Consider the following 26,456-nt stretch of genomic DNA (forward strand, 5'->3'; position numbering starts at 1 on the left):
CAAGAGCACTGACTTGATCAGCCAAATTTAAGAGCAGAGGGTACCAAACCACCAAGACAGTTATCCTCTTTCATCTGTATGTCCTGCCTGTGAATGTGCAGGGCATTAAAGAAATCTGTTGGATAGAAGACCATCTCCTAAGAAGTTTCTTAAGGGAAGGACTCTGTACAGACACCCTCCTTCATCCTGGAAGTGCTCAGCAAAGCAGTCACAGGCAAGTAACAAACTGCATTTTGGAGTCACCTACAAGGCCACACTGACATTGTCACATCTTCCAGGTCTATCCCTGCTCAAGCACAAGACACTGTGAACTCAATAACTCTAAACCAGGAAATTGAGATGATATTGGTCAAAGCCTTCAACCTCCTACCAAGCAGTTGTTTACCAGCCCCACTATCAAACCAAGCAGCTTCTGGACAAGGGAGGCTCTGCAGGGAAGCTCTTCCCAGAGTTGATGTTGTCCCTCTGGAGCACACAGAAGTGGCAGCACCAGCAGGAGCGGCTGGTAAAGGTGATTAAATCAGTCCTTGTCCATCAGACACTAAAACACATGCAATGTCATTCAGGTGTAAGAGAAAACCCCATTGTCCCAATATTTCTCAGGTAGAGCTGCTGGCCAAGAGTGGCTTTCACTAGGAAGATAAATGTCTGCAAATCATGCAGGTGCAAGGCTGGGCAGGACACAATGGGCCCCAACACTTCCTGGACAACTGTTCTCAGCTCCCTGCAGCTTTGCCAAAGCAATTACATGGAATTGCTGCCATGGTAAGCATTTTCTAGGAAGTCCCAGCCACTTGTTTCCATAAACAAGTTAGGGAAAATACACGTTTCAACCACATTAAAATTTTATGAAAGCTTTCTCATCAAGAAGCTATTGCATCCCTCTAGACCCAAAGCAGAGTTTTGAAGCATGTCCTGTGTATCTTTTGCTGTACCAAAACATCACTTCCCAGATGGGTAAAGCTTAAAAACTTTTGCTTCCTGAGAAAGACTGCAAACTTTAGCTGCTAAATGAGTTATTTCCTGGTAAAGACAGAGCAGGGCTTTGCTCAGTGTAAGGCTAAATACCATGTCAAGAGTAAGTCAGTTGTATCCTCTGTAGGAGTAGGAAAACAGGACTGTTTGGACACAGTGGGCACTGGGCTGGCATGAAACCCTTGCAATTCTTGCACAAGGTAAAGACTCGTGTGTGGATCACAGGAACATCCCTCACTGAGGACAACAAAGCTTCCAACATCTTCTCTTGCACTGCTCAATGAAGTTTTATACTTTTAGTTACATATCACTTTATACTTAATTTTCATCTTTAAAAAATGAGAATGGAAGTTTCCAGAGGGGGAAAAAAAATCATGTATGGTGTCCCTATACAGCCAACTGGAAAGCAAAGGCCAAGGGTGCCTAGGACAGTGTAGCACTTAATCATGATTTCTTGTATAAACTAATAAAGCTGAAAACGTTGTTCTTTAACAACTTTGTAAAGTACATCATAGGAAAGACCATATGAAATTTATTAATGACAATTATCATCTCTGCTTAACAACTTCTTACTGTGTTCACTCAGGATTCTAAATGTAAAATTTAATACAAAACATCCCCTTATCACTACCACCATGTCCCTTGGTATCTCAAAGCACATCTTGTGGGCAAAATACAGTTTCTATGTGCCAGAGAACATCAGCTTAAACAGTCACATAATGAATGTTTAATAGAAATTAATTACAGTTGCAAAACAATGGCTTAATTTTACCACCTCCTAACCCAAGCCTTCACTCTTAACAAGGAAACAAAACCCAACCTGCCTATTAACATGGATTTTATTACAAGCTTCTTTTAATTATTTTTGGCCCCAGAGTGACATCTGTTTTCATACCTTGATTCAGATATTCACTTGACAGTGGGAGGCTGGCAGTCAGGAAGAGCTCAAGAAACTATTTTTAATAAGACACGGCAAGAAAACCTGCAGAGCAGGGAAGGAATGACCCCAGACACAACAGCAGTGAAGATGCAGTTACTGGTGAAAGTCTATTCAGGAGACAGCCAGAAAGGAGCAGGTAACAGAAAAGGTGCATGATTCAGAGAGTGAGATGAAGGCCAGAGCACTACTGGGAGAGATTCCACTCTAATGCAAACTGTTTATCCAATGTCTGAAATCTGCTTTGTGCAACAATGCAGAGAAGGAGAGCGCTCAAGAGGGAGCACATCGGTCCCATGACACTGATGCTGCAACTGCTGCACACTCTGCAGAATTCCCTTTCTCCAGACTAGGACTTGAGCACAGACACAGCAGAACCCTGCAATTATCTGAACTCAGTCTGCAGAAAGCACCTCCAAAAGGGGTTTGCAGATGCTACAGAGAAGTAGCTAATTCTGCTTTCAGCAGCTACTATTTCATTACTCAAGGTGAGCAGAAGGAAGAAAATAACATGGATGAGAGACAACATTGCAACAAAACTGGTTTCCAAAATAACATGCTAAAACTATACCCAGTGAATCAATACACCTGACAAGCAACCATTTGCTACTCTAACCTAGTTTCTCCACTCAGAGCACAGGTAGGTGTTGGAACACAACCATTTATGGAATTCCAGCTTAACAAAATAAAGCTTGTAAGTGTAAATCATTAACTAAAATCTCTTTTCATATTAGATCTTCAGAATAATTTCTCCATGTCCTTTTCCATGCTCATCATATGATCCATAAAAGAAAACCCAGAACCACTCTTGACACTGATCAGAAGTAGAGATAATCTTCCTACAGAAACAGTATTGCACATACACTAGAGCTGAAAGAGAGAATCCATAATGTGTATGAAGATAACCAGTTTCTGATCATTTATTACATTCATGAGAGGCCTCTCTGCACTGTATTTCAGGCTACAATGAAAAACTCCACACCCATCCACAGGCAGCTCTCACATTTTTTGAGGAAATGTAGGTAGGTCATTCCCATCCAAAGGAATACTGACCAGGATGAGGTCATTACTCAAAATCTTCTGTTTATTTTTAAGCTGAGCATTCTTCAGTTAAAAAAGAGACTCTGGACTTCTTACACGGGAGTTTTTCCTTTCCTGCTCTGACTGCTGCTTGGAGGGAGGTCCTTTAGGGAGCCCTAAATAAAATAAATATCCCTGGCCTATGCAGTCCTTCTCCTCTGTACACATACTGAGCCTACAGCCTGCTCCAGCTGTGGTGCCTTGGTGCTGTTTAACATCACCTCACTGACATTTAGACTTACACATCACCAAACCAATATTATGAAGCCAGTCCTACACAGAACCAGTGCTCCTCCAGTAGGAAGTTACACTGATTTTAGAGAGTTCAGCCAGATATATGAAGATGTTTCAGGCTTAAAACATGACCAGCACTTCTCTCTGCAACAATAGCATCCTAACACTGTCCATGCTAATGAGGTACAAAATAGCTCATATACATTCTTTTTACATAATGAAAATTAAAATTGCTCTTCACTTGACACCACTGTTTTATTTAGAAGTCACACCATCAGGCCAGACCCTGCATATTTCATTACAGTAGTACATAAATCATAAATCTTTCTAGCACCATTTTTTTTTCAATTCACCCTCTTAATTAGAATCCAAATTAAATGACTGCCTTCTGTGCTTTCACATTCTCATTTGTGTAACCTTTGAGGAGAGGGACTAACAGATCCACTTCACATACTGGATGGCATTCAGCACACACATTGAGCCTCATTTTCAGCTCTTTTTATTAAGCTCCCTGTTTCAACAGAACTGCTGCATAATTTGATACACAAGATAGTTAGCAACTGTTGATGGATACAGAACTGGAAAGCTCACAAGAGCAAGTACTCCAAAGTAAAGGCAGTCAAGGAAGCAGCTCTAAAACAAGTTTCAAATTTCTCATTCAACCCACAATTTTAAGCCTCAGCAGAGAAACTTAAAGTTTGACAAAAGATCATCAGTTACAGTTTGGCTACAGCTACTTAATGAAACCTTATCAAGACTTCAGAGGCGTTTCTCAATTTCTGAGCGTTCACCACCTGCTATCCAACAACAAAGTGAACATTTCAGATGTCTTTTACTCTCCCACCCCCAATATTAGCACAAATACAACGACAGCCACCAGTGCAAAAATTTAGGTCATAAAAACAGGTACTGCCACTAAGCTGCTGCATTTCCAGCTGCATCTCAATTTTCTGTGATTCTCTTTCCCTGGGGCCTCTCACACAGAAGCACTCTGGGCAGCAGCTTTTGGTCTGACTCTCACACACTCATTTCCACTCACACCCCAGGTTCTGAATACAGCACTCTACCCCCTTTATGCTTGCTTTAAAATTAGGCCTAAAGCTAGGTTCTCATTTAGTCTGAAAGGCTAATAAGGTGACTGCTTCCTTTCAAAACCCACACCCCACTTTACACTTGTTATTAGCCATGATCTTCTGACAGGCCCCTGAACTCCTCTCACCCTCCCAGCCTGAGCATCCACACAGCCTGAGCTTTGGAGCCAAATGAATTAGGAGACAAAGCATAATAGAAGCTTGAAAAACATAAAAAAAAATTTTTAAACTACTAAATTTTCTAAACAATTCGAATTATTTTATTGCACGGTTTTAGAAGACACACAGACCTTCACCCTTATCAAGTGCCTCCCCATAACACTTTTAAAAGTGCAAAGGTGTTTCAAAATTGAAGTTTATAGTTTCAGATTTTTTTTTAACCTAGAGATCTTTTTCATATACCTAAATTTGTAAGATATTTAAAACAGATTTTTAAATGGCTTAACTATTAATGATTCAGCAGGTTTTAAGAACCTGTATCTGACAGTAGCAAGCTTTATGTAAAAATAAACAGGTAAATCGGTAACTTTCTACCTCTCCATAAGCATAACATGAATGGCCTAACTAAAAATAGTTAAACAGTGTGAGGAAAAAAAACCCTACAAGTAAGCAACAGATCCCCTGCAATACTCATACTTAAGCATGTTCAAGATGCACAAAGGCACAAGCATTTCATTGCAATTCAAACTCTGTCTGGACTCAAAAAAAAAAAAAAAAGGCAGCTCAAAGAATGCAATTGTTAAGAGCTTCCTTTTCTCACACACAGAAAGATTAAAATAAAAGGTGTTACTTTTCCAGACCAGTCCCACAACTGCAGGCAGCATGCTAGTAACCAAGAAGCTGCCTTATTAGCATACCAGCTTAGATATATCTTCTCCCAGAATGACTCAGCCTGCTATTTTCAAAGTTTTCCTTAAATATTTGTCCTACATTTTACAATAGGAGTTACCAACTACAGAAAAACATATCCCATGAAGTCTTAGCCACTTCACAATGCTGAGCACAGAGATTAAGCCATGCGTCCACATTTGCATCCACTAAGCTAATCCCTTCTGAAAATGAAAGCTCGAGATACTCAGCACGGATCTTTCAGAGGTGAAGTGGCTGCTTGGTGCAAATTGGAGGGGAAAAAAAAAAAAAAATCCATGCTGCTTTCCCACAGCATGGTTTAGTGCCTGCGAGAGGCAAAAACTTGCCAGGAGTTGCCCTGTGAAAGCACAGCGCACTCGGTGAGAACTGCAGCCCTTCAGAGCACAGCAAAGAACAACCACAGAGCGCAGCCACATAAGGAAAATTCAGTGTACAGCGGCCGCTTTGAACAGATGTATGTGCTGCCATAAGGAGGGGAAGCTTTAGTTGTAAGAGCTTTCCATCACTGCTCTCAAAGTCTATATTTGGTATCGCAGACGTATTCGAGGAGAACGGGTTTTTTACGGGGAGGAGGAGGAGGAGGGGGTGCCGTGAAGGCTACGCTCCCCCGGAGCGGGACCCGGCCGGCGGCAGCGGCGGATCGGGCACGGCCCGGCGGCGGCACCGGCATAAGGGCGCCGCACAGGGATCGGCACCGGGACAAAAGCTCCGCAGCGGGATCGGGCTGGCTCCGCGGCCGGCGAGGCTGCGACCCGCCCGGCAAGGACACGGCCCGGGCACGGCGCATCCCGCGCTCCCCGCCGGGGATCCCCCGCGCCCGCGCCCCCGCCCGGACCCCGCCGGCCGCGTGGGTGTCCCCGGCCCGCCCCCAGCCCCCGCTGCCGCCGTGGATTTTTACCTTCATCTTCGAGCTCTAGTTTCTCCAGCATCCCTTCGGAGGCGGCCGGGAGCTGCAAGGGAGCCGGAGCCGCTGCCGCCGCCTGCGGGAGGGAAGAGAGGAGAAGGAGATGAGCATCCAGGCGCGGACTCACCGGCCCCGCGGCAGCATCGGGTCGGGAGTGGCGGCACGGAGCGGGCGGAGGGGAGGGAAGGCGGGACGGCGGCAGCTGCCCCTCGGCCTCCGCACACGCTGCCGCTCGCACACACCGCGGGGGGAGGAACCGGGAGGAGGAACCGAGGCTCGCCCTCCCCCAGCCCGTGAACCGCCAGGCTCCCCCCGGGCGCGCTCCGGCTCCCCGGCCGTGCCTCCTGCGGGCGCCGCCTCTTCCCCGCTCGGCGGGAGCGGCTCCCCGGGCGCCCGTTCACAGGACGGCGCTTCCCGCCACGCCTCGCCGCTCCCCCCTCCCCCCGGCGGACGGGTTGGTACGTTCCATTTTGCTGCAGTCGAGCCCGTTGGTCAGCGGCGGGAGGGGGAGGGAGCTACCACTTCCGCGCGGAAAAGGGAGGAGGAGAAGGGGGAGGTTAGTGCCCTGAGAGCTCTGCCGGGATAGTCGCCTCTCGCAGCCCGTTCCGCAGCCTCGGTTGTTCTCCGGGCTGCCCTGGACTAGAGCGGTGCGACTGAAAGGGGACCGGGGGAAACCCTTCGCTCCCCCTGCCAGCGGGGCTTGGTACGCTCCCGCGCGTTCACCTGCGAGGCAGCGGCGGGGAAGCGGACGGTTCCACTGCGCCCCGGGGGGTGTAAGGGTGTCGAGGGGGTTTCCCCTCTGTGTGACGGGAGCTCCCGCAGTGCGCCGTGCCGCTATCCCGGCCCCGGGTTGCCCTTTATCCCGGGACACCCGCTCTATCCTGGCTACCGCCATCCCCTGGTGCCCATAATCCCGGGATACCCGCTCTATCCCGGGGTGTCCTCTGTCGGGATACCCGCTCTGTCTCGGGATGTCTTCTGTGTCGGGATTCCCCCTCTGTTCCGGGGTATCCGCCATGCCGGGGTACCCTCTATCCCGGGGCGTTCCCTATTTCGGGATACTCGCTCTGTCCCGAGCTGCCCTCTATGCCGGGGTACCCGCTCCATCCCGGGGTACCCCTGTGGGCACGGGCGCGCTGGTTTCCATGTAAAACAATTCCAGGTTAAGTTACAATTCAAGATTAGAACGTCGGCGTCCCCCGGGTGAGCGGCGGGCTCTGCCCGCCCGCAGCGGCCACTGAAGGACGGGGCTCGCCCCACGGGACGCTGCCGATTACAGGGGATGGGATTTACCGCATCAGAGCCCCTGAGCCAGGCTACAGCAGAAGCGAGGGAAATGAGGAAATATTCGAAGTAGATTCGTCATTTACATTTATTTTGGCAGTGAGGTGCGGTAAAGCTTTAGCTGGGCTTCCTTAGCTGAAATGCGCAGGTCCCCGCTGGCTGCTTAGGAAGCTCAGCAGGAGCGGTTCAGACACGGATGCTGGAGAAGGGGATAAACGGATTATTTCTTTGGCAATGGCAGCTGACACACATGGATGGAGCTCCAAAGGAGTCACAGGAGTCGTCAAGGAATATTTTAAACCTAGTGGTCCCAAGGGGAAGCTCAGGCTTCAAAAGTTGAGCAAGCCCTTCAAGGAGGGAAGGTTTGTTAGATGCAGCATAGCACAGTAATGTGCATAAAACGTAGGGAAGGATGAAAGATAATGAGAATAAAACTCTGATGGGGGAGAGAGGCAAAATTTATGGGAAAACAGAAAGATGTCTCGTAATTTCTGAAGTCCAGCAAAGCTTCAAGCAAGAAACAAAATGCTGTCGACAGCTTTTTTCTTTTCCCAAGCTACCTCTTTCTAAGGACACTTTTAAGGATATAGGAGGAAGTTAACAATAGCCAGTTCTTCTTTACTGTGAAGATCCTTTGAAAAGAAAACTCTAAAATATTTCATTCATAGGTGTATTTTTAAGATGCTTCTAGGATTTCAGTAAATGTTCTAACTGACCAGTCACACGAGATACCAATATTAATTGGCAGTTCATATTAATTTATAATATTTTCAGCCTACTAATCAAAATGCTTTGGAAGTTTTAATTACTTCTGGGAGCTAGCTTTAAAAGCTCTAAATTATTTATCTTCCTTATCGTGTACCTTGATATTGATAGGAGTTTTTAACATCTTTTCTTAATCAAAGGCAGAGAAGAAGATGACATGTCTGGTTGGAAATAACTGCCATGATTTTATTTCTTTTTATTTTAATTTACTCCCCGTATTTATCTAGTAAGCACCAGCCATGAGGAAATACAACTCCGAGGTTTTTGTAGCTGGAAGTGACACTGAGACTTGAAAGGTGTGCATTGAATTTCACTGCTACAGAACACGAGATGTTTATAAGAAGTCAGTTAAGCTTATTTCATGCTACCAACCCCAGAGCTCACTGCAAGATCAGGGTTTTACAGTGGCAGAACCTACATCCACACCAAGAATACTCTGAGAAACTCAGGATAATAAAAAGGCAGTAATTTAATATACGACAGAGATTTGTAATGGAAACATGTACCATCCACACTGCTCAAAAAAGAAACCCAAAGGAAATGGAGAACTAAAGGCTGAAACCCCATCCTTCAGTGTGCCTGCAGTCTCAGGATTTGTTTAAACCAATTTTGGAACAAGCTGCTGATCATGGCGTTCCTTTTGCTCCTCGCTTTGCATTCTGGCTCCTCTTGGCTTGTGGGCAACACAGTGAGTCAGAACAGGAAACTGATGCAGCTGAAAACCAAAGGGACTAAAAGAAAAGATTGGGCTTTATCCAGATCAGCTCCTGATCCAACTCACTGTTCAGTTGTATCAGCACTGGCTCATGAATTGTTCAGGGCAGGAGTGACAGTGGGACCACACCTTCTGGGAACAACCCACTCTTAGGTCAGCCTAAATCATGGTCAAAACGCCATCCTGTTCATTGTGGACAGGATTAGACAAATTAAAAGATATTTTTAGTAGTATTGACTCTCTAAAAACTCATTCTGTCATTTTACAGCAGGATTACTGGCTAAAGAAAAAAATATTTATTTAAAAAGAGCTGTAATTTCCAATAGGGTGGTATTAAATCTTGTAATGTTTCCTACCTGTTTTTTGTGACTATTTTTTTGTTTGTTCTATTGCTACAGAAGGTTTCCCTGAACACTAACCAAGGGATTTATCCAAATTATGCTTCAAAAGTTTGCTGTCAGAGTGTGTCAGGTAACCCAATTTAACTGTTTGAGACACCACTGTGACAGAACAGGACACACTTGTACCCTAAATATTGCCAGGTGACATAAATGCTAGAGAAAAAAGTTTAGAAGAGAAATATGCACAAACCCAAAACTGCCTGAGTACAATTTCTTTGCCACATTTTTACAGGAACATTATTTATGCCAAAAAACATGGACCTACAACACGACCTTAATACAGCATCAATCTTTGTAGACACAAAGTAAAAATTCATGGTTGATACAACAGCAAAAGCCACAAAACGTAGATGTAAACAAAAGAGATTTTAGGATTTCTGGGAAGGCTGGAATGTAAATTTTAATAGGTAACTGCTTACTTTGTCTCTGGCTTTTCTTTAGCTTCCTAGGGTAAAAGGGACTGAGAAGTGACTAATACTCTGTGGAAGTAAAATCAGTCCTGTAAATTATAGATGCACTTAGAATGAATACATTAAAGCTTATCTGATAATCTGCATTTCTTTTCTTTGATAATCTAGGAGTCCTTTCAGTCTTGTCTCCTACTGAAGGAATCCCATCCTTTTCATAAGCACCTGCAAAGTATTTAAGTCATAGGGATGGTTCAGGGATGTAAACAACAATTCACATCAGCAGAAGATAATTTTTTATAAAGTTTCCTGCCATCTTGCCTTACACTCTTTGGTGTAAGTTTGATTCTGAAATGTGTAAGAGACATTTTAAGCAGATATAGGAAAGAAAGATCATCAGCAACAGTCAAGGTGTGCAATCAAAGCCAAAGTATTCTCAGCCTCTCTAATGATTCACCCAGATTGTCTGGGTGAAACAACTGCTGAAGGTCACAACAAAATTCTCAAGGAAGGCACTAAGATTGCTTTATCTCACTGGAAGTGTTTAAGAGAGGGCTCCACAGAGGTCTGTGTTCTGTCTAACATCACTCAGTGTTTCCACTGATGACTCAAGGAAGAAATAATGAATAACCTGACCACATTTTCAAATGACTCAAAGTGTCTCAATGGTAAAAGAAGCTGCTCTTTTAGGGACAGCCCTAGAACTTAAAATAATCTTGAGAATTGCTGCAGTGCTTTGAAAAACAGGAAGCACTTTGATATGGCTAGGTAAAGTGTGTTATACAATAATCAATGCAAAAATAAAGTGGGAAAGGATGGACTTCCAGCAGCCATGCAAGCAAAAGACTTGGAAGTGAAACTAAATGTGAGACTACAATGTCAGTTTCTTGGAAATTTGAAAAAAAAAATCACACTATTTACAAATGTGTTATAGGTAAGACATGGAGCATCTGTGCTACACATTCCCTGGTTAGATGCCAGCTGGGACACTGCATTCAGTTTTAGGGATTAAACTCAAGAATGAGCTAAAAGAGTCTAAAAAAAAGTAACAGCAATGATCTACATGTTCAGAAAACATGACCTGTAAAGAGGAACTTGAAAACTTCCCACTTTCCTCATCTAAAAAAGGAAAAAAAAAAAAACCAAACAAAAAACCCACACAAAACCAACAACTCCCCTCCCCAAATAAACCAAACTAAAAAAAAAAAAAAAAAAAAAAAAAAAACCAAACCAAAAACCCAAAGAATAAACAACCCACCCCCCCAAAAAAAAAAAAACCAAAAAAACCCACAACACCAGAAAAAGAAGACTGAAGGAAAATACCTCAACAGCCCCCAAACACGGTGTGTTTTTGCAAGAAGAAAAGTGATCAACTCTTCTGGGTCCACTGGTTATGGGATGAGAAGTTTTCTACTTAGGCTTTAAAGAATTCTTAGGTTGGACTTTGGGAGAAGTTTCTGAGTGTAACAGAAGTGAAGCACCAGCATGTTTTGCTGAAAAAAACTAAAATCTCCATCACAGGAAGTTTTTAGCAGTGGATTAAAAAAAACCCAATTTGTTCATTATTATTTCCATATAGTTGATTGTGTTGATGGGGGGAAATGAATTTTTAATGTTCCTTCCAGGCTTGTTTCTATTTTTGTCCAATCTTTGGAAAAATATATATAGTCTTAGTATGGTAATTCAATGAGAATTCTTTGTATGTATGTTATGTACAAAACCCAGTTTACAAACCATCTATACAAATGTAAACTTTATTTTCCCCCTCCCTTCAAACAAGTAGCCTTAATTCTGAAATAGAAATATTCTAAAACAAATATTGTCAGAGTAATAATAAAGATTACTTATTAGTCTTTGGTGACTGGGGAGGAATAGAAAGAATAACCTAAAAAAAGAAATCCTGCTGCAAATCACAAGTCTGTGTGGAGCAGACTTAGGCATTGCAACAAAAATGTTACCTGTGCTTTATTTAAAAATAGGCATTTCCAGGTAAATTCAAGGCTGCCCTTTCTCTTCCCTGATGGCTTGAATATGGATATGCTGGGATGCCACCTGCACAGCTCAGCAGTACAACTGAATGCCCTTCCCAGCACTTCAGGAAAAAAAAAAGGCCACTTACCTTATAAAACCTAATGGATTGAAGAGCAACAGAAGGAATTCCCATCTAAATGCAAATCAAGGCAAAGCCATTTTGAATGCAAGAGTAAACTAGGAATGGTAATTTTCCCACCATTTGCTACTGCTCCCTACTACAATTACAGTTCTACACAACTGAAGTAGTTAACAACTCTTCTCCTGATGAGCTGTCAAAGAACAACTTACATTTTTTACATTTATTCTCTTGCAATCTGTGTAAAATTAATTTAGAACACTTCCTCTTTAATTTTGGTTTAATTTAGCCTGGTTTGTGAAAAGGACTAGTTACCAGGAAAAGAAAAAAAAATAGGTTTCATCTGCTGGTTAAACTGTAAATTAAACTGCTGCTTGTTTTTTGCTAGAGTGTGGTAACTGATATGGTGGATTTGGGACAGCTGAGAACACTGGAATCACTGAGGCTGAGGTCAGGATCCCAGCTTGGATCCCTTCTGTATCTGAAAGTGCCACCTGTGTGCTGCAAGGCTGGCAGGGTGGCAGTCCCTGAGGGTGTTTGAGGACACAGTTCTGGTCTTACCTCAAAAACCTCAAACCCTCAGGGTGACCAGAGCAGCTGGGCAGGAACTGTAATTTCTACCCTTTACTCTGAGGAAACTGCTCCAAGCACCAAACAAACCAGTAAGGAAGGAGATGCCTCATACAAAACACTGGACTGGAGTTTTTATTTCCCATATCCAGAAGGAATGGGATAAAAATTGCTTTAGTCTTAAAAGGCTTTTGAAATACCAAATGCTATAATCACATCTGTGCCTGGCATGTGTAAATGAAGGTGGTGGCAGCTCAGACTTTACAGTTTGTTTAGAACAGAATAACCAAGCCCCATAAACCAGCCTGGCAGTGACAGTGTTCCCCAGGGAGTCCTTACTGGGTTCAGCTGGGTGCTCTGTCCCTAAGCTGATGAATTAGGGACACAACTGTCCCACAGCAGGTATGAAAGTCAGGGAATAACAATTTTAAATGTATTTCCAGTCAGACAGAGCTTGCCAGGATAAGAACTCTACCCTGGAAGGATTTTTTTACTTCATCCCAATCTCATCAGAATATGACTGTCCCAGTGGTGTAAGCAGGAGGCTTGTGGCATAAATACAGAACAAGTGTATATTGCTTTTACATTTTATAACTAGCAACCAGCCTCTTGCTACAGGTATCCTCCCACATAACAGCTATGATATTAATGGCTTTACAGAGTTAATTATTAGTGATAAGCAGTTGGGGATCTTTGGTAGGTCAAATGGATAACATAAATGCAACAACAATCAATTTTAGCCAAAACTTAAATAAATAACAAAAATTTAAAAACAAACAAACAAAAAACAAAACCCCCCAAAAAACCCCAAAACAAGACAAAAACTAAACCAAAAACCCCTAAAATCAAACCAAAGGGAAAAAAAAGGAAAAAAAATAAAGAAAAAGAAAAATGGAGTGCATGCTGCACTAGGAAAGATGACAAAATGAACAATCTCCATTTCTACTAAATCCTCACTGCAATACTGAATGTTGGAATCTGCTTACTCTGGAGATACATGAAACAAACGTGCAGAGAGGTTTCACATTTTTACTGTTGAGCCCTTCCTAAATATTTCTGTATGGAAATGAACTTGAAGTTTAATCCCAGTGAGTTTTGTTCCTGACTTCATTGTGAGACAGAATAGATTTCCAGAACTTCCTTTCATCTAACACACAGAACCAAAGAACCTGTGTTGCACACAGTGTCCTCCAGCTCCTCGGTTTAAGGCAAAGAAAAATGGTCCCAGTGAGAGAAGAATTAAGCACTTCTGAGAAAGAAACTTCAAAGTAAAATATGAAGGAATAGACAAGATCCCAAGCTAAACTCCTAGAGAGAAATCAAGGCAGGAGCAGGAAAGAAGCAGGATTTGTTTACATAACCTCTAATCTGTAGCTGTGTCTGATCCTGTATCACTCTGCTACTCAGATAAGGTAGAGTTTAGAGTCAAGAATATCAGAGGCATTCTCTAGACAAGCCCTTGTGGCCAACATTCCTTCCTCAGATTACTCATGCTGAGTATAGGTGGAGTCCAAATCACAATTATCAGTGTGACACGTTATTAATCAAACAGCCACACAGTTTAAATTCTGTCCTTTTGAAGAACTTTCAAAGAAGTCAAGGACTTGTGAGGAGCTAACCTGAGTTTGTTGTGAGTACAGATGTTACAAGTGTTCTACCTGACTGCAAACACAGGATGCCACTTAGTTTTAATCTCTTCCAGAGTTTTTAAGTGTTCTTGTCTTAAATATTTGTTATTGTATATGATCAAAAAGACATACTTCAGCTGTTTTTAGACATATGCTGGAGTGCTCCTTGGGACCAACCTCTCATCACACTCAGGGGCTCAGTTAAGAGCAAGAGGGATTTATTGCTGCAGAGAGCTGCAGCAATCAGGTCCTAAGCATGATCATAGTGGATATTTTCTTGTGAAAAATGTACATTAAAAAAAAAAAAAGCAAACAGAACAGATTAAGATACTACTAATGGTAAAACACAGGTAAACATTCACTAATTTGAAGTGAATGGGAAAGAAGAAAGTGAGCCCACATGGATGTGTGTCTTCATTTGCTGGCACTGAGTGCAGGATTATTCATGTTAGTTAAAGTTATGCACTTACTTAAGTACTTTAGCTGGATTGAGGCCAGAGTACTGATGAGTAATCTGCAGAACCGAGGCCACTGAGAATAACAAATGAAAAAAAAAATACTCAGAGCCAAATCTGATTTAAATAAACACATTTACTATCGACCATTTTGCTTTCTTCATCTCAGTGTTGTATTTCAAAGCTCTGTCATGAGTAGTGACTTCACTGAGTGAACACTTATTACACCAGCTTTCAGTGATATTTTTTAAACTTGAATGAAACATGTTTCCCCTAAAAAAGCCTGAAATTAGTTGATACTACACTTAAGGCTTGAATAAACATCACTAAATTCTAGTAACCTAATTGTAGTCTATCATCAAAATGTAATTTTGGAATCACAGAATGGTTTGGGTCGGAAGGGACCTTAAAGATCATTTTATTCCAACCCCCTGCCCTGGTCAGAGACACTTTCCACTAGACCAGCTTGGCTCAGAGCCCCATCCTTGAGCACTTCCAGAGATGGGGAGTCCACAGCTTCAAGCCCAGTGCCTCACCACCCTTAAAATAATAAATTCTTCCTAAAATCTATTCTAAATCTTCCCTCCTTCAGCTCAAGGCCATGTCCCCCTGCCCAATCCCTACATGCCATTGTGAAGAGTCTCTCTCCAGCTTTCTTGTAGCCCCTTAAGGCACCTGCAGGTGCTCTAAGGTCTCCCTGAAGCTCTCTCCTGTCCACCCTGAGCAGGTCCAGCTCTCCCAGCCTGCCATTCCCACAACCATCAGCAATTCTGAGAGGCTGAAATCAGCTCTGTCAAACCAGGGCATCAGATGTAGGGCAGAGTTACAAAGGTGGTTTTCTGAGAAACTCAGACAACCTTCAGCTCAGAGCTGAGTCAGCCACAACCTCAATAAAACTTTGAGACATTGGCATAAACCTGGGCTGGACAAACACCTCCTGTGTGGCACAAGGTGCAGTAACTGCAGCCAAACAGAAAAGAGCAGCTGCTGCAGGTGGCCACTCTCTGCTGTGCTCATCACATGAGGGTCCCAGGAGGGCTCCAGAAGGAGCTTTTGGGAGCTCTCTCAAAGAGGCAGGCAAAGATAACGATGGCTTTTTTCACTGCAGCTCCAGGAGGACTTTGAACACCCAGGAGAACTTCCTTGTAGCACTTGGGGCTTGTGTGTTTGCATTAGATTTCAAGCCCACCCCAGAGCTGACAAACTGGAGGCATGAGTGCCACCAGGGCCCCCACTCAGGCTTGTGAGGCTGTCATCTCACAGTAGCTGCAATTATGCACAAACAAACCAATATATTAATAAACCTCCTTCAGCACAGAGACTACGGTTGACCTGTAATCTCCAAGTAAATTAATTTTTGACTAAAAGCTGTTTTTCGGATGGCATAGCTTGAGGAACCTAGCCCTCTTCCTGAATTCATTCCAGATGTACTGCTGATCACTCCAGGCCTTGTTGTGTGCTGCTTCCTTTTTTTTTATTGCTATGCACAAAAGAAATCTGCAATGACAGCACCATGCAATGGATACCTTCCTTCTGCCATGCTTGTTTGCCCTTTTCACAGCCTCTTAGCTGCATCCTTGCCTCGTTCCAGGTACACTGTGGATTGTGCTCAGTGCTGCTTCTGTGGTTTGCCACCCTCTGGAAGGACTGGAACAAGGGCTGTGCTGAGCAAGAAGCCTATCAAGCACATGAGCTCAATGTTTCATGGCCACAAACAAGATCATAAAGGGACATGCAAATAGTGCTAAGGCTTTTCCCTGTATTCCAGGAAGTGGAACTGAAAAAAAAATTGGAATTATTTCCACACTAAGCACCAGGGGTACCTCTCCAGCAAGCCAGCCCCCACTCTCATGTCCCTGCAGAGCTGCTGGAGATGCAGATACAAAGGTTCATTCATGGGCACTGGGTGCCTTCAGTGTGGAAATGGCAAATGCTGGGTTCACTGCACCTAACCTGAGATGCAGATTGAGTCTGTAGTGAAATGTCTGAGAAGAGCTGAAATTATTTCTTGACATGCCTCCCTGGGGCTCAGAAGAGCAGCTGACTTCACAGTGATCTTTTGAGTAAATCTTGATGTGCTCTGAAAACACGAGAGCTTCCTGGCCACAGTACAGCCTGCAGCATGAAAGCCTGCTGCTACAAACTTTAAACACAACAGATTCTATCTATGGTCAGCTTATCTTAAGCCACTTGCAGCTCCTGTTCAAAAAAATATCTGAGTTATGTAGAACTTTTTGATGTATTTATCACTATAACATTTCTGACTTAGAGCAGTGTAGCCCCATTTTTTTACAAAGGGGAAACTGAGGCACTGAGAGACCAAGTGACTTAGGGCTGCACAAGTGATCTCTGATGGGGCAGATAGTCAGGGGTCTCTGATCAGCTACTGGCACTATTTTTCTCCTTTTCAAACTCTTGCTTTCCTTAATGACTCTTCAACTAAAACATGCATTGAATTCCATTATTTTTTACCTGAAATAGCAACAGCCAAATCCTCGAGGGGATGAGGGAAAAAAAAAAAAAAGCATCTATATCTTCATAGTGTAACCTCTGTACCCATAAAATCTTTGATGATGGGAGCAACTGCTTAATGACCAGTTCATATTGTAGCACAGCCATGGCCTCATGGCACACTCCAGGAAAGAAAGTTGTGCATTTTCAGTGGCAGTGATTTTCTATCAAGAGTTGTGTGCCAGCAATGAGAGAAATGATTGTCCCTCTGTGGTCAGCACAGCTGAGGTCACACCTCAGGTGCTGTGTCCAGTTCTGAGCCCCTCACAAGAAAGACCTTGAGGGGCTGGGGCATGTCCAGAGAAGGGCAAGAGATCTGGAGAAAGGTCTGGGGAGTGAATTCTGTTAGCAGCAGCTGAGGGAGCTGAGGGTGTTCAGCCTGGAGAAAGGAGGCTCCAGGGGAGACCTCCTCACTCCCTACAGCTCCTGCCAGGGGGTGCAGCCAGCTGGGGTCAGGCTCTGCTCCCAGGCAGCAGTGACAGGACAAGAGGCCATAGCCTCAAGGTGCATGAGAGGAGTTTCAGTTTAGACAGCAGGAGGAATTTCTTCATGGTAATGGTTGTTAAACATTGGAATGGAGGCCCCAGGAGGTGGCAGAGTCACCATCCCTGGAGGTGTCCAAGAACTGACTGGATGTGGCACTCAGTATCAGTGAAAGATCCATGATCTCTGAGGTCTTTTCCAGCCTGAATGATTCTGTGATTCTGTATTCCTCACAGTGGATTCAGCTGAGAGACCAGCTTTGGCAGTGTCCTGTTGCTGTGTGCAGGATGCCTGTTGGGATTTGCTTTTGTTTCTGGCAGGCTCCAGGGAAAGGGGTGGGAAGGGGGTCAGGTGTCCCCTCTCATAAACCATGTCTGCATCAGTAGCTGTTCCAGTGTACACAAGGAGCTCCATACCCAGGTAGGACACACCGTGAATGTTTCCAAGTAAATACAATCCTGACACCTAAAGAAATGCCAGACACACAACAGCAGGCAGAGAGCAACCTTCCAGCTGCTGCTCTCCCTGCCACTCACTCAGCAGCAATTTTCCATTGTCATCAAGAGCCTCTCCTCTCCTCTCCTCTCCTCTCCTCTCCTCTCCTCTCCTCTCCTCTCCTCTCCTCTCCTCTCCTCTCCTCTCCTCTCCTCTCCTCTCCTCTCCTCTCCTCTCCTCTCCTCTCCTCTCCTCTCCTCTCCTCTCCTCTCCTCTCCTCTCCTCTCCTCTCCTCTCCTCTCCTCTCCTCTCCTCTCCTCTCCTCTCCTCTCCTCTCCTCTCCTCTCCTCTCCTCTCCTCTCCTCTCCTCTCCTCTCCTCTCCTCTCCTCTCCTCTCCTCTCCTCTCCTCTCCTCTCCTCTCCTCTCCTCTCCTCTCCTCTCCTCTCCTCTCCTCTCCTCTCCTCTCCTCTCCTCTCCTCTCCTCTCCTCTCCTCTCCTCTCCTCTCCTCTCCTCTCCTCTCCTCTCCTCTCCTCTCCTCTCCTCTCCTCTCCTCTCTCCTCTGTTTTCTTTAACTCTTTTTTTATTCTCTGTCCTTCAGCTTCCTTTCTCATATTCAGTACCTGCTGTTGTCATTCCAAAATATTTTAATAGACCATAAAAATTGCACAAAGACCCTGATCCAGCAAAGTGCCTTGACACACACAGAGCTTTAAGTGCTCCTGTACTGTTGACTCCAACAGAGCTACCACTGTGCTTAAATCCAGCCACACATTTAAGTGTTTTCCTGGATCAAGGCCATCACCACACTGACATCAGCCAGAACAAAGCAGCACCTGAAATTCAGCAGCATAAAAACATAGCAACCCCCACCAAACCCAGGGCTGTAACCTTCAGGTTACCTTTCCTCAGAGCCTTCTGTCATTGCTGACTCTGTTATGGCTACACTCAGAACCTCTTCTGCAAGCATGCACTGGAAGTAGTGTTTGGGAACAACCCTGCTTAAGCCCAGGCTTTCTTACAGTTTTAGAATTTGCCTGGCCGGTTTTGCTAGATCAGGCTCTTGGACAATAAGGTCCCCAGGGCAAAAAGCATGTTTATTTTTCTGCTTGAATCATATGTGCTCATATACCACAAAATAGCAGTTGGTAACTTTCTGTTCAGAGGTACAAGGAAGAAGATTCTCCACATACCACTGATGACCTGATTTGTGCAGTTGTAAGTGAAAAAGCATGATAGATCAAAATTTCAAAAGTCCAAGGTATTAACCTTAGCACTGGCATTTTACTGTAACCCTAAATATGCAAAAAGGCTAAAGTAATCCCTTCCCTGCTGAATTCTGCTCCCTCCCTTTCTTTTGCTAACCTTCTGCCTCCATTACTTTTTCTCTTTCATTCTCTGTTGATTACTTCACTGCTTTACACTTCAGCTTATGAGTTCCATATGGTTGGAGCCTTGTCCTTTGTTAATCATAAAATAAGATTATGTACACCTTGGGCCCTGTACAAATCATTATTGTCTTCCTATAAATGTCTTCCACATGGCCCCACCCTCGGTTCCAGCTGAGAACTGAGCTGCTGTTGTGAACAGGCTCAAAGAATAAATATTTTGCATTCATTTCACCAGCACAATGGAAACATTTTTCCAGGCTGCTGCCAAGATGGTATCTAGTCCTCCTCTGACTCAGCAGCCCATGCAGCTGACTTTCAAATGGCCAAACTTGCTCGATTGTAATCTTAAAAGAAAAAAAAAAAAAACCCAAACCACAACAACCAGCTGCATTTTTAAAGAGCTGTATTGTTCTCTTCTTGCACAAGCAGGTAGTGACACTATAAAATGTGAAAGCTGAGAGAAAGAAGCAGTGAGTCCTTTTTGGGATGCCCCTTTTTATTTCTTCCAATTTCACCAGTTTATTTCATCCAGTCAGAGAAAGGGATTGGGGAATGTTGAGAGGAAGTGAGAAAGCAATTTGACTGCTTTACACAGAAAATTTCCTCCTGGTATCAACCAGCCTTTCACATTCTTTAAAGCCCTGCTGGCCATTAAAGACAGTGTATCTAAAAATAAAATATAGACAAAACTGGGTTAAGAGAGATGAAGATGGCTAGGAATTCTAAGAGTTCCCTTCCATATAATTTTCTCCTTATTCTTATGTCACTTTGCCTCTAGTCCAATCCAGAAGCAGGAAAAGTGCAACCAAACAGGTTCAAAGCTGTTTATCTCTCCTCCATTCTCATGGGAAAGCTTTGCTCTATAATCCCCATAATCTGTGAATAAACAGCCCTGATGGTGAATAATTTTACTGTTCCAAAACTGTCCAGATTCAGCTGGGAAGAAACTGTCAGTGACCCTGCATGAAACTGCAGCTTTGTGTTAAATCACAGAGTAGGCATCTGGCTTCTAATCACTGATGGAGGTTACTCCTACCAGAAGTTCTGATATTCTAGGCAGAGTAACAGGATGCTTATTAAATTAACAAGTCTAAAATTCAAGTTAAACCATGCCATGAGAAATCAGTTCAATGGGTAAAATGAGGCTGTCCCTCCAGCACCCTCTTACATCATGGTACTTAACCAAAAGATATCTATTTATACAGCCATGGTACTCAACCAAAAGATATCTATTTATACAGCCATGGTACTCAACCAAAAGATATCTATTTATACAGACATGGTACTCAACCAAATGAGATCTATTTATACAGCCATGGTACTCAACCAAAAGATATCTATTTATACAGCCATGGTACTCAACCAAAAGATATCTATTTATACAGACATGGTACTTAACCAAAAGATATCTATTTATACAGACATGGTACTTAACCAAAAGAGATCTATTTATACAGACATGGTACTCAACCAAAAGATATCTATTTATACAGCCATGGTACTTAACCAAAAGATATCTATTTATACAACCATGGTACTCAACCAAAAGATATCTATTTATACAGACATGGTACTTAACCAAAAGATATCTATTTATACAGCCATGGTACTCAACCAAAAGATATCTATTTATACAGCCATGGTACTTAACCAAAAGATATCTATTTATACAGACATGGTACTTAACCAAAAGATATCTATTTATACAGACATGGTACTCAACCAAAAGATATCTATTTATACAGACATGGTACTTAACCAAAAGATATCTATTTATACAGACATGGTACTTAACCAAAAGATATCTATTTATACAGACACACCAGGCCAGATCCTTAGGTTTAGCCTTTTTATACCTTGCATAGGGCAGGATTTAGGGTGATAAAAGTAATTTAGGTTTAAGCTACTAACTCTCTTCAGGGTGCTAGGGTCATGATTTCAGTACCAATGAATATCTTAAAAAAGCCCCAGAGATGCTCTAGTTTTAATTGCCTTAGCTACTTAAAGCCTTATGAGAGCTGTCAAAGCAGCTGGGAATTGATTGGACTCAACATTCTGGCTATTTATCCTTTCCACCTTGCCTTCCTCCTTTTGATCTAGGACTAGGAGGAACAGGAATTGTAGGATTTCATGTCCTTAAAATAAATTCTCCACTGAGTGAACCCACAGATAGTTGATTAAATTATTTCTGTAGCTGCAGAAAAAGGCACAAATTGACACAGACACACATTTCCTTAGGGCAGAAAAAATCATCTTTATGCAAAAAATATTTCTCTGCATTGTAAGATTGATTGCACAAATCTGGACACTGCAACCAGAATACAAATATGTGAGGACACCAATGGTTCAGGAGGTTGTGGTTGAACATTTTTTCTTTTAAAACCAGTAAGTAGCTTAAAAAAAAAAAATCCAACAAATTAACCAATGTAAAATGGATAGCAAGATGCTTTTTGCATATTTTAAATACTAAAATGGGAGAAAAACACCCAATGGGATACAAAAGATATGACTAATAGGGAGAAAGTGGAGTGAGGAAACAGAATATTAATAAAATGGGAGCTGTGATTAAAAAGTAGTGTGATATAGCTGAAGCTTTCTGTTTTTGTAAAGTTCAGCTTCATTTATTCTGTATGTCCCACTAAACCTCACTATGGGCTTTCCAATCATATTAAATAATTCTCCTGTGAACTTTGATTTGATTTGATTCAGAGGCACCATCATGCTCTGTCAAAGGGGACTGAAATCAAATCAAACATTTTCCCAGCAGTATTTTTGTAATTGTTGTAGGGTTTATCACAGAGTGATTACTTTACTAGGTTTGCAACTAATTAGTTGTGTGCCCACTATTGGAGAAATATTTTAAATTTAAACACGTTTTCACATGGATAGCAACAGCTCCCACAGGGAAAAAGGATTAAACCAGGATAGCTTGTTACAGCTCCTGGGATCTCTTAGGGAACACAATCACCTCCCAGGGGTGCTGCTATTAAAGCCTTTAAAAGGAGCCTGGACACAGCAGCACTGCCAGAGCTTTGTCCCTGGTAAATGACAGCCTTTGGGGCTCTAATTTTGGTGATCAGTTTACTGTGGTGTGAATCACAGTAATGTCCTGGCACTCTCATCCCCTGCCTTAAACCACACAAATACTGAAATAAGGAGTTCTGATACACTGGAAAACTGGATTCCTTTTTTTCCCCAGCCTGTACTTTTTTTTTTTTTGTTTTGTTTTGTTGGGGTTGTTTGTTTGTTTGTTTGTTTGTTTTTTATTTTCTTTTTTTGACCATCTCAGAATCAAAGAACCCTTCTCTGTTCTCCTCATCAGGTTTCACTCTCTTGACTCACCCAGCAGATTATGGAGCTCTCTAGGTGGTATGGCTTTTTGGAGAGAGCCAAACCAAAGGACCTGCTGCACACATCCTGCTTCCCAGGCTCCTTGCCAGCACAGGGAGTGATGTAAGTGCCTCTCTCTCACTCTGAACAAGTTAACAGCCCTGTTTTGGAGTTTACTACATTTTGGCTAAGAAACAGCATGAATAGCTTTGCAGGGAAGTGCTACTGTTGAACAAGTGAGTAGCTGCAGGAACAATCTGGTTTCTCCCTTTTATCCAGGGCTGGAAGAGAGTCCCAGCTGTACATTACATCTCTCCTCTCCCATATGCTGGAGCAGCAAGGACTGTGCAAAATGAATACAGCCCAGACTCCCTTCTGTGTGCTCTGTCTTACCAGGATTCACTCACACAAGCTCTGACTGCCTCCTGGCTGACTTCTCCTCTTGTCAAGAACATTCTGGGAAATTACTTGGCTTGGAAGTTCTTTGGAGGACAGTGGCTCACACACAATCACACAGAAAGGACCATTTGTAGGCATGTTCTGCCTTTGTCACTTCTTGTGAGCAGAGGAAGCCCCAGCCTTGTTTTGCACCCAAAGAGACCTCTCCAGTCTGGAGCCAGCACCTTCTGGTCTGGGCTCCTCTCATGCTGGGAAAGGGGAAACCAGGAGATGAGGTAGCACAGAAATGCTTGTGTTTGCAGAGAGTAGTGCTGTTTTCACAGTGCCTTATGCATCAGAGGAAGAAAGGGTGAAAGAAAAGGATACAGGCACATAATGCCCATTGTACCACATTCCACTTCAAAATGCAGACAAGGTGGAAACAGGGCAAACAGGTTTGGTACTGAATTTGCAACCTCTCTGCACTTCTATCATGGTTCCTGATGTCACACTAGAGAAGAGTTATCATTTACCACTTACTGCTTGAAGGTTACACCATCCAAACAAGACAAGGCCAAAGTACAGAATAGTGAAGTGCATTGTGAGAAATCAAATTGCTCCTTTGCTGTTTAATGCAGCACACAGTAATCTTTAGGCACAGCTTTGATCTCTTATCAGCTGCATCTCTCATTATAACCTTCAAACTCAGCCACCAGGAACACCTCCACATGCAGGGGAGAGGCTGGCAGAGCTGCTGCAGTGGTGTGTGACAGCTCAGCAGCTCCAGCTTTGGGCACCTGACAGTGCCTGGATCAGAAATGCAGCACCTGGAGCCAAGCCCTTCCTCCCCAGTCAGCCCCAGAGGCTCCTCAGCCCCCTGGGATTGGATTCATCCCCTGCAAGCTCCTCTCTGGGGGATGCAGACACAACTGGAGCTTCTGCACTCCCAGCTTAAGCAGCTCAGAAAGGTTTCTAAAGTTAGGTGGGATAAATCCAAGCCTTGGTGATTACCACAGACACCCATTTAGCATCAGGATAATTGCTCAGCTTTGTGTACTGTGTTGAGATGATACTTGCTGAAGGAGGGTCGCCCTCTTTCAGGAACTGTCTCCCACTATTTATTCCCCTCCCCAGAACCAAAGTGTTAAAAATCACATGAAAGTACTCACTGTTGGAAGTGCTACTAAAACATGAAAGGTTTTGGCTACATCTGCTGGGAAATAAGTATTTGTATTCTTCCCTCCATGTCTTCTCTCTTACTGAGCAGATTTAACCATTCTGCACCCGAGTCTCAGGTCAAAAACAATTTCAGAACCAGCTTCAAATGCCATTAATTATAAAAATGGGATAAGATTAATTATAAGTCCTGATGCTGTATATCTTCCTAGAGTCATCTGTTCTTCTGGTTTGGGTTTTTTTTTTTTTTTTCCATTTTAATAATATTTCCAGGTCTGGGTCCAAGGCTTCCTCTTTCCTACTGCAATATATATAGCAATCATGATTCATTTAGAATAGTTCTGGGGTCTCACACATTATCATTATCAGTTAAGCAATGTAATAAGTAAATGAGATTTAAGTTGACAGAACCCTGTAGATAAGAGTCAACTTCTCATTTCAGATGTCAGCATAGAAGATTCCATATCATTGAACTGATCACCTAACAGCATTTATCAGAAAATTTAGAGTGTGTTTCAAAAATAACTGAAATTGTTCTGCCACCAAATAGTGATGTAAGTAAAGAAGAAATTGAGTTTTCCTCTCACAGATTTGTTTATGGCACATGATTGTGAAATGATGTATTTATTAACACACAGCTCAGAATAAATGAAATGTTTGAAATACAGTACTCGAGTCAAGAATGTTTGTATAGTGCTGTTGTATTTGCAAAGGAATGTTGGGTCAATAATTTGCAGGGATCAAAATACATGACAGTGCTGAGAGAACATTCATCAGCTTCAGATTCATGTCCTTCTGCAGGAACTCAGCTTTTTCTCTAACAGTTTCTCCTAGAAGAGAATGGCAAATCTAATCTCTCTTTTCAGCCTCTGTTGAAAATTAAACACCCAGAGCTTTGCTCCTCACTGCTCTGTGGCTGCTGACATTTATTGCCAAGTAAACCAAAACCCTAATGATTCACTGGCAGCCCTGCACACTCACTGCTCTCAGACATAAATGAGTACACAGGGTACCAGACAATCAGGTGCTACACATCCCACACATTTCTGTATCTTCTGAGCAGGAGAGAACTGAGTCCAGCATTCTGAGTTACTCCCCAGACTCCCTCTTGTACATATACACAACCACAACTGTTCATAAAAACCTGCTGAGAATTCTGTTTCTTTATTCTGGCATCTTCTGCTCAGCTTCATGTTGTCTGAATCAGCAAATAATCAAAAACAAAACAAACTTTTCAGTCTTTCAGTCAGTGGAATGTGCTAAGATTATGCTGTTTCCTCACTTCTATTCTAACAGGTACAAAAGACTCTTCTGTAGCTGCATAACACAGATGAACACATTCATATGCAAATAATATGACTGATTGACTAAAACCTACCCAAAATATTTTTGTATCCTACCAACCTTTGGGTTTAATAATTTCTGCATCCCAAGAATATACTGCCATGGAAAGGCAGTGAGCTGGCTGCAGAAAAGTTACTGCTCTGGTTCCCTGACTATAAATGTAGAACTTATTTTATTTAATATTTCAATTATTTACTTTTGCATAGCAGAAAAACAGAAAGTCTGTAATTTGTAGGGAGAGTTTGGCTTGCTTGATCTGAAAAAACAAAGGTTGGCTACTGGTACAACAGGATGTAGCAAACAATGAATGAAAAAGGCCATTAATTATAAAAACAAATAGTTTTAACCTCTGAAAAAATTCTGTTGAAAATCAGAAATTTCCTGGCCTTTACAGAAGGGGCCCCCAAAACAGGACAGGTGTTTTGTGGGATGTGTGTGAACAGCTTGGAAGTAGCAGATGAGCTCTGATCCAGGACCCAAATGCTTTCAGCACCACAACAGCTGCTGCTGCTGGAGGTACCTCACACAAAAGCAAAAGGGCTTTGGGGTTGCTGAGTTGCTGTGTTCAGATCCTGGAGCAGCTTTCCCATGGGTGAGTGGGAGGAAACTTCCTGCTTTTAAATAAATTACTGGGAACTGGAATGAAAGAGAACTCAGAGCTGCTCAACAGAGCAATTGACCTCATGAACCTGTATGGCCTTTACAGTTCTGGATTTCTAGATACAAAAAATGTTGAAAATTTTATATTTTGGAGGGGGAAAAAGGAAGAAAAGCTGGGCAAGACAGATGCAGGGTGGTTTACTCAGGTGACAGATCACAGTCTGCTGGTTCCATGAGTCAGAGGAATGGAATGATACAGGTAATGCAAAGGAATTAACACAAAAGAAAAGGGGGCAAAAAGGCAGAGGAGAAAGAAAAGGAGAGTGATGCCCCTGAGGCTCAGGCTGGCCAAGGGAGGGGGAAGAGGCACAGAGCTGTGCAGT

At 43.0% G+C, this 26,456-nt stretch overlaps 1 protein-coding gene and 1 long non-coding RNA gene across 8 annotated transcripts in view; one reads left to right on the plus strand and one right to left on the minus strand.

Moving 5' to 3' along the window:
- PRKAG2 (protein kinase AMP-activated non-catalytic subunit gamma 2) overlaps nt 1-26,456 on the minus strand; it is a 214,294-nt gene that overhangs the window by 40,892 nt on the left and 146,946 nt on the right. For 5 of the 7 annotated variants that reach the window (XM_059839248.1, XM_059839266.1, XM_059839257.1 and 2 more), the window contains one exon: nt 6,086-6,167. In XM_059839248.1, coding sequence (XP_059695231.1) covers nt 6,086-6,167 — 82 coding nt within the window. Of the gene's footprint in view, nt 1-6,085; nt 6,168-6,333; nt 6,539-26,456 lie in introns of those variants that run through there. The other 2 variants (XM_059839302.1, XM_059839293.1) reach the window with 2 other exon arrangements.
- On the plus strand, nt 6,412-24,774 carry LOC132323742 (uncharacterized). Its single transcript, XR_009485427.1, has 3 exons — nt 6,412-6,549; nt 22,568-22,698; nt 24,572-24,774. It is a non-coding gene; the product is annotated as an uncharacterized LOC132323742 (long non-coding RNA).

Source organism: Haemorhous mexicanus, chromosome 1 (assembly GCF_027477595.1).
Source record: "Haemorhous mexicanus isolate bHaeMex1 chromosome 1, bHaeMex1.pri, whole genome shotgun sequence".
NCBI lineage: Eukaryota > Metazoa > Chordata > Aves > Passeriformes > Fringillidae > Haemorhous > Haemorhous mexicanus.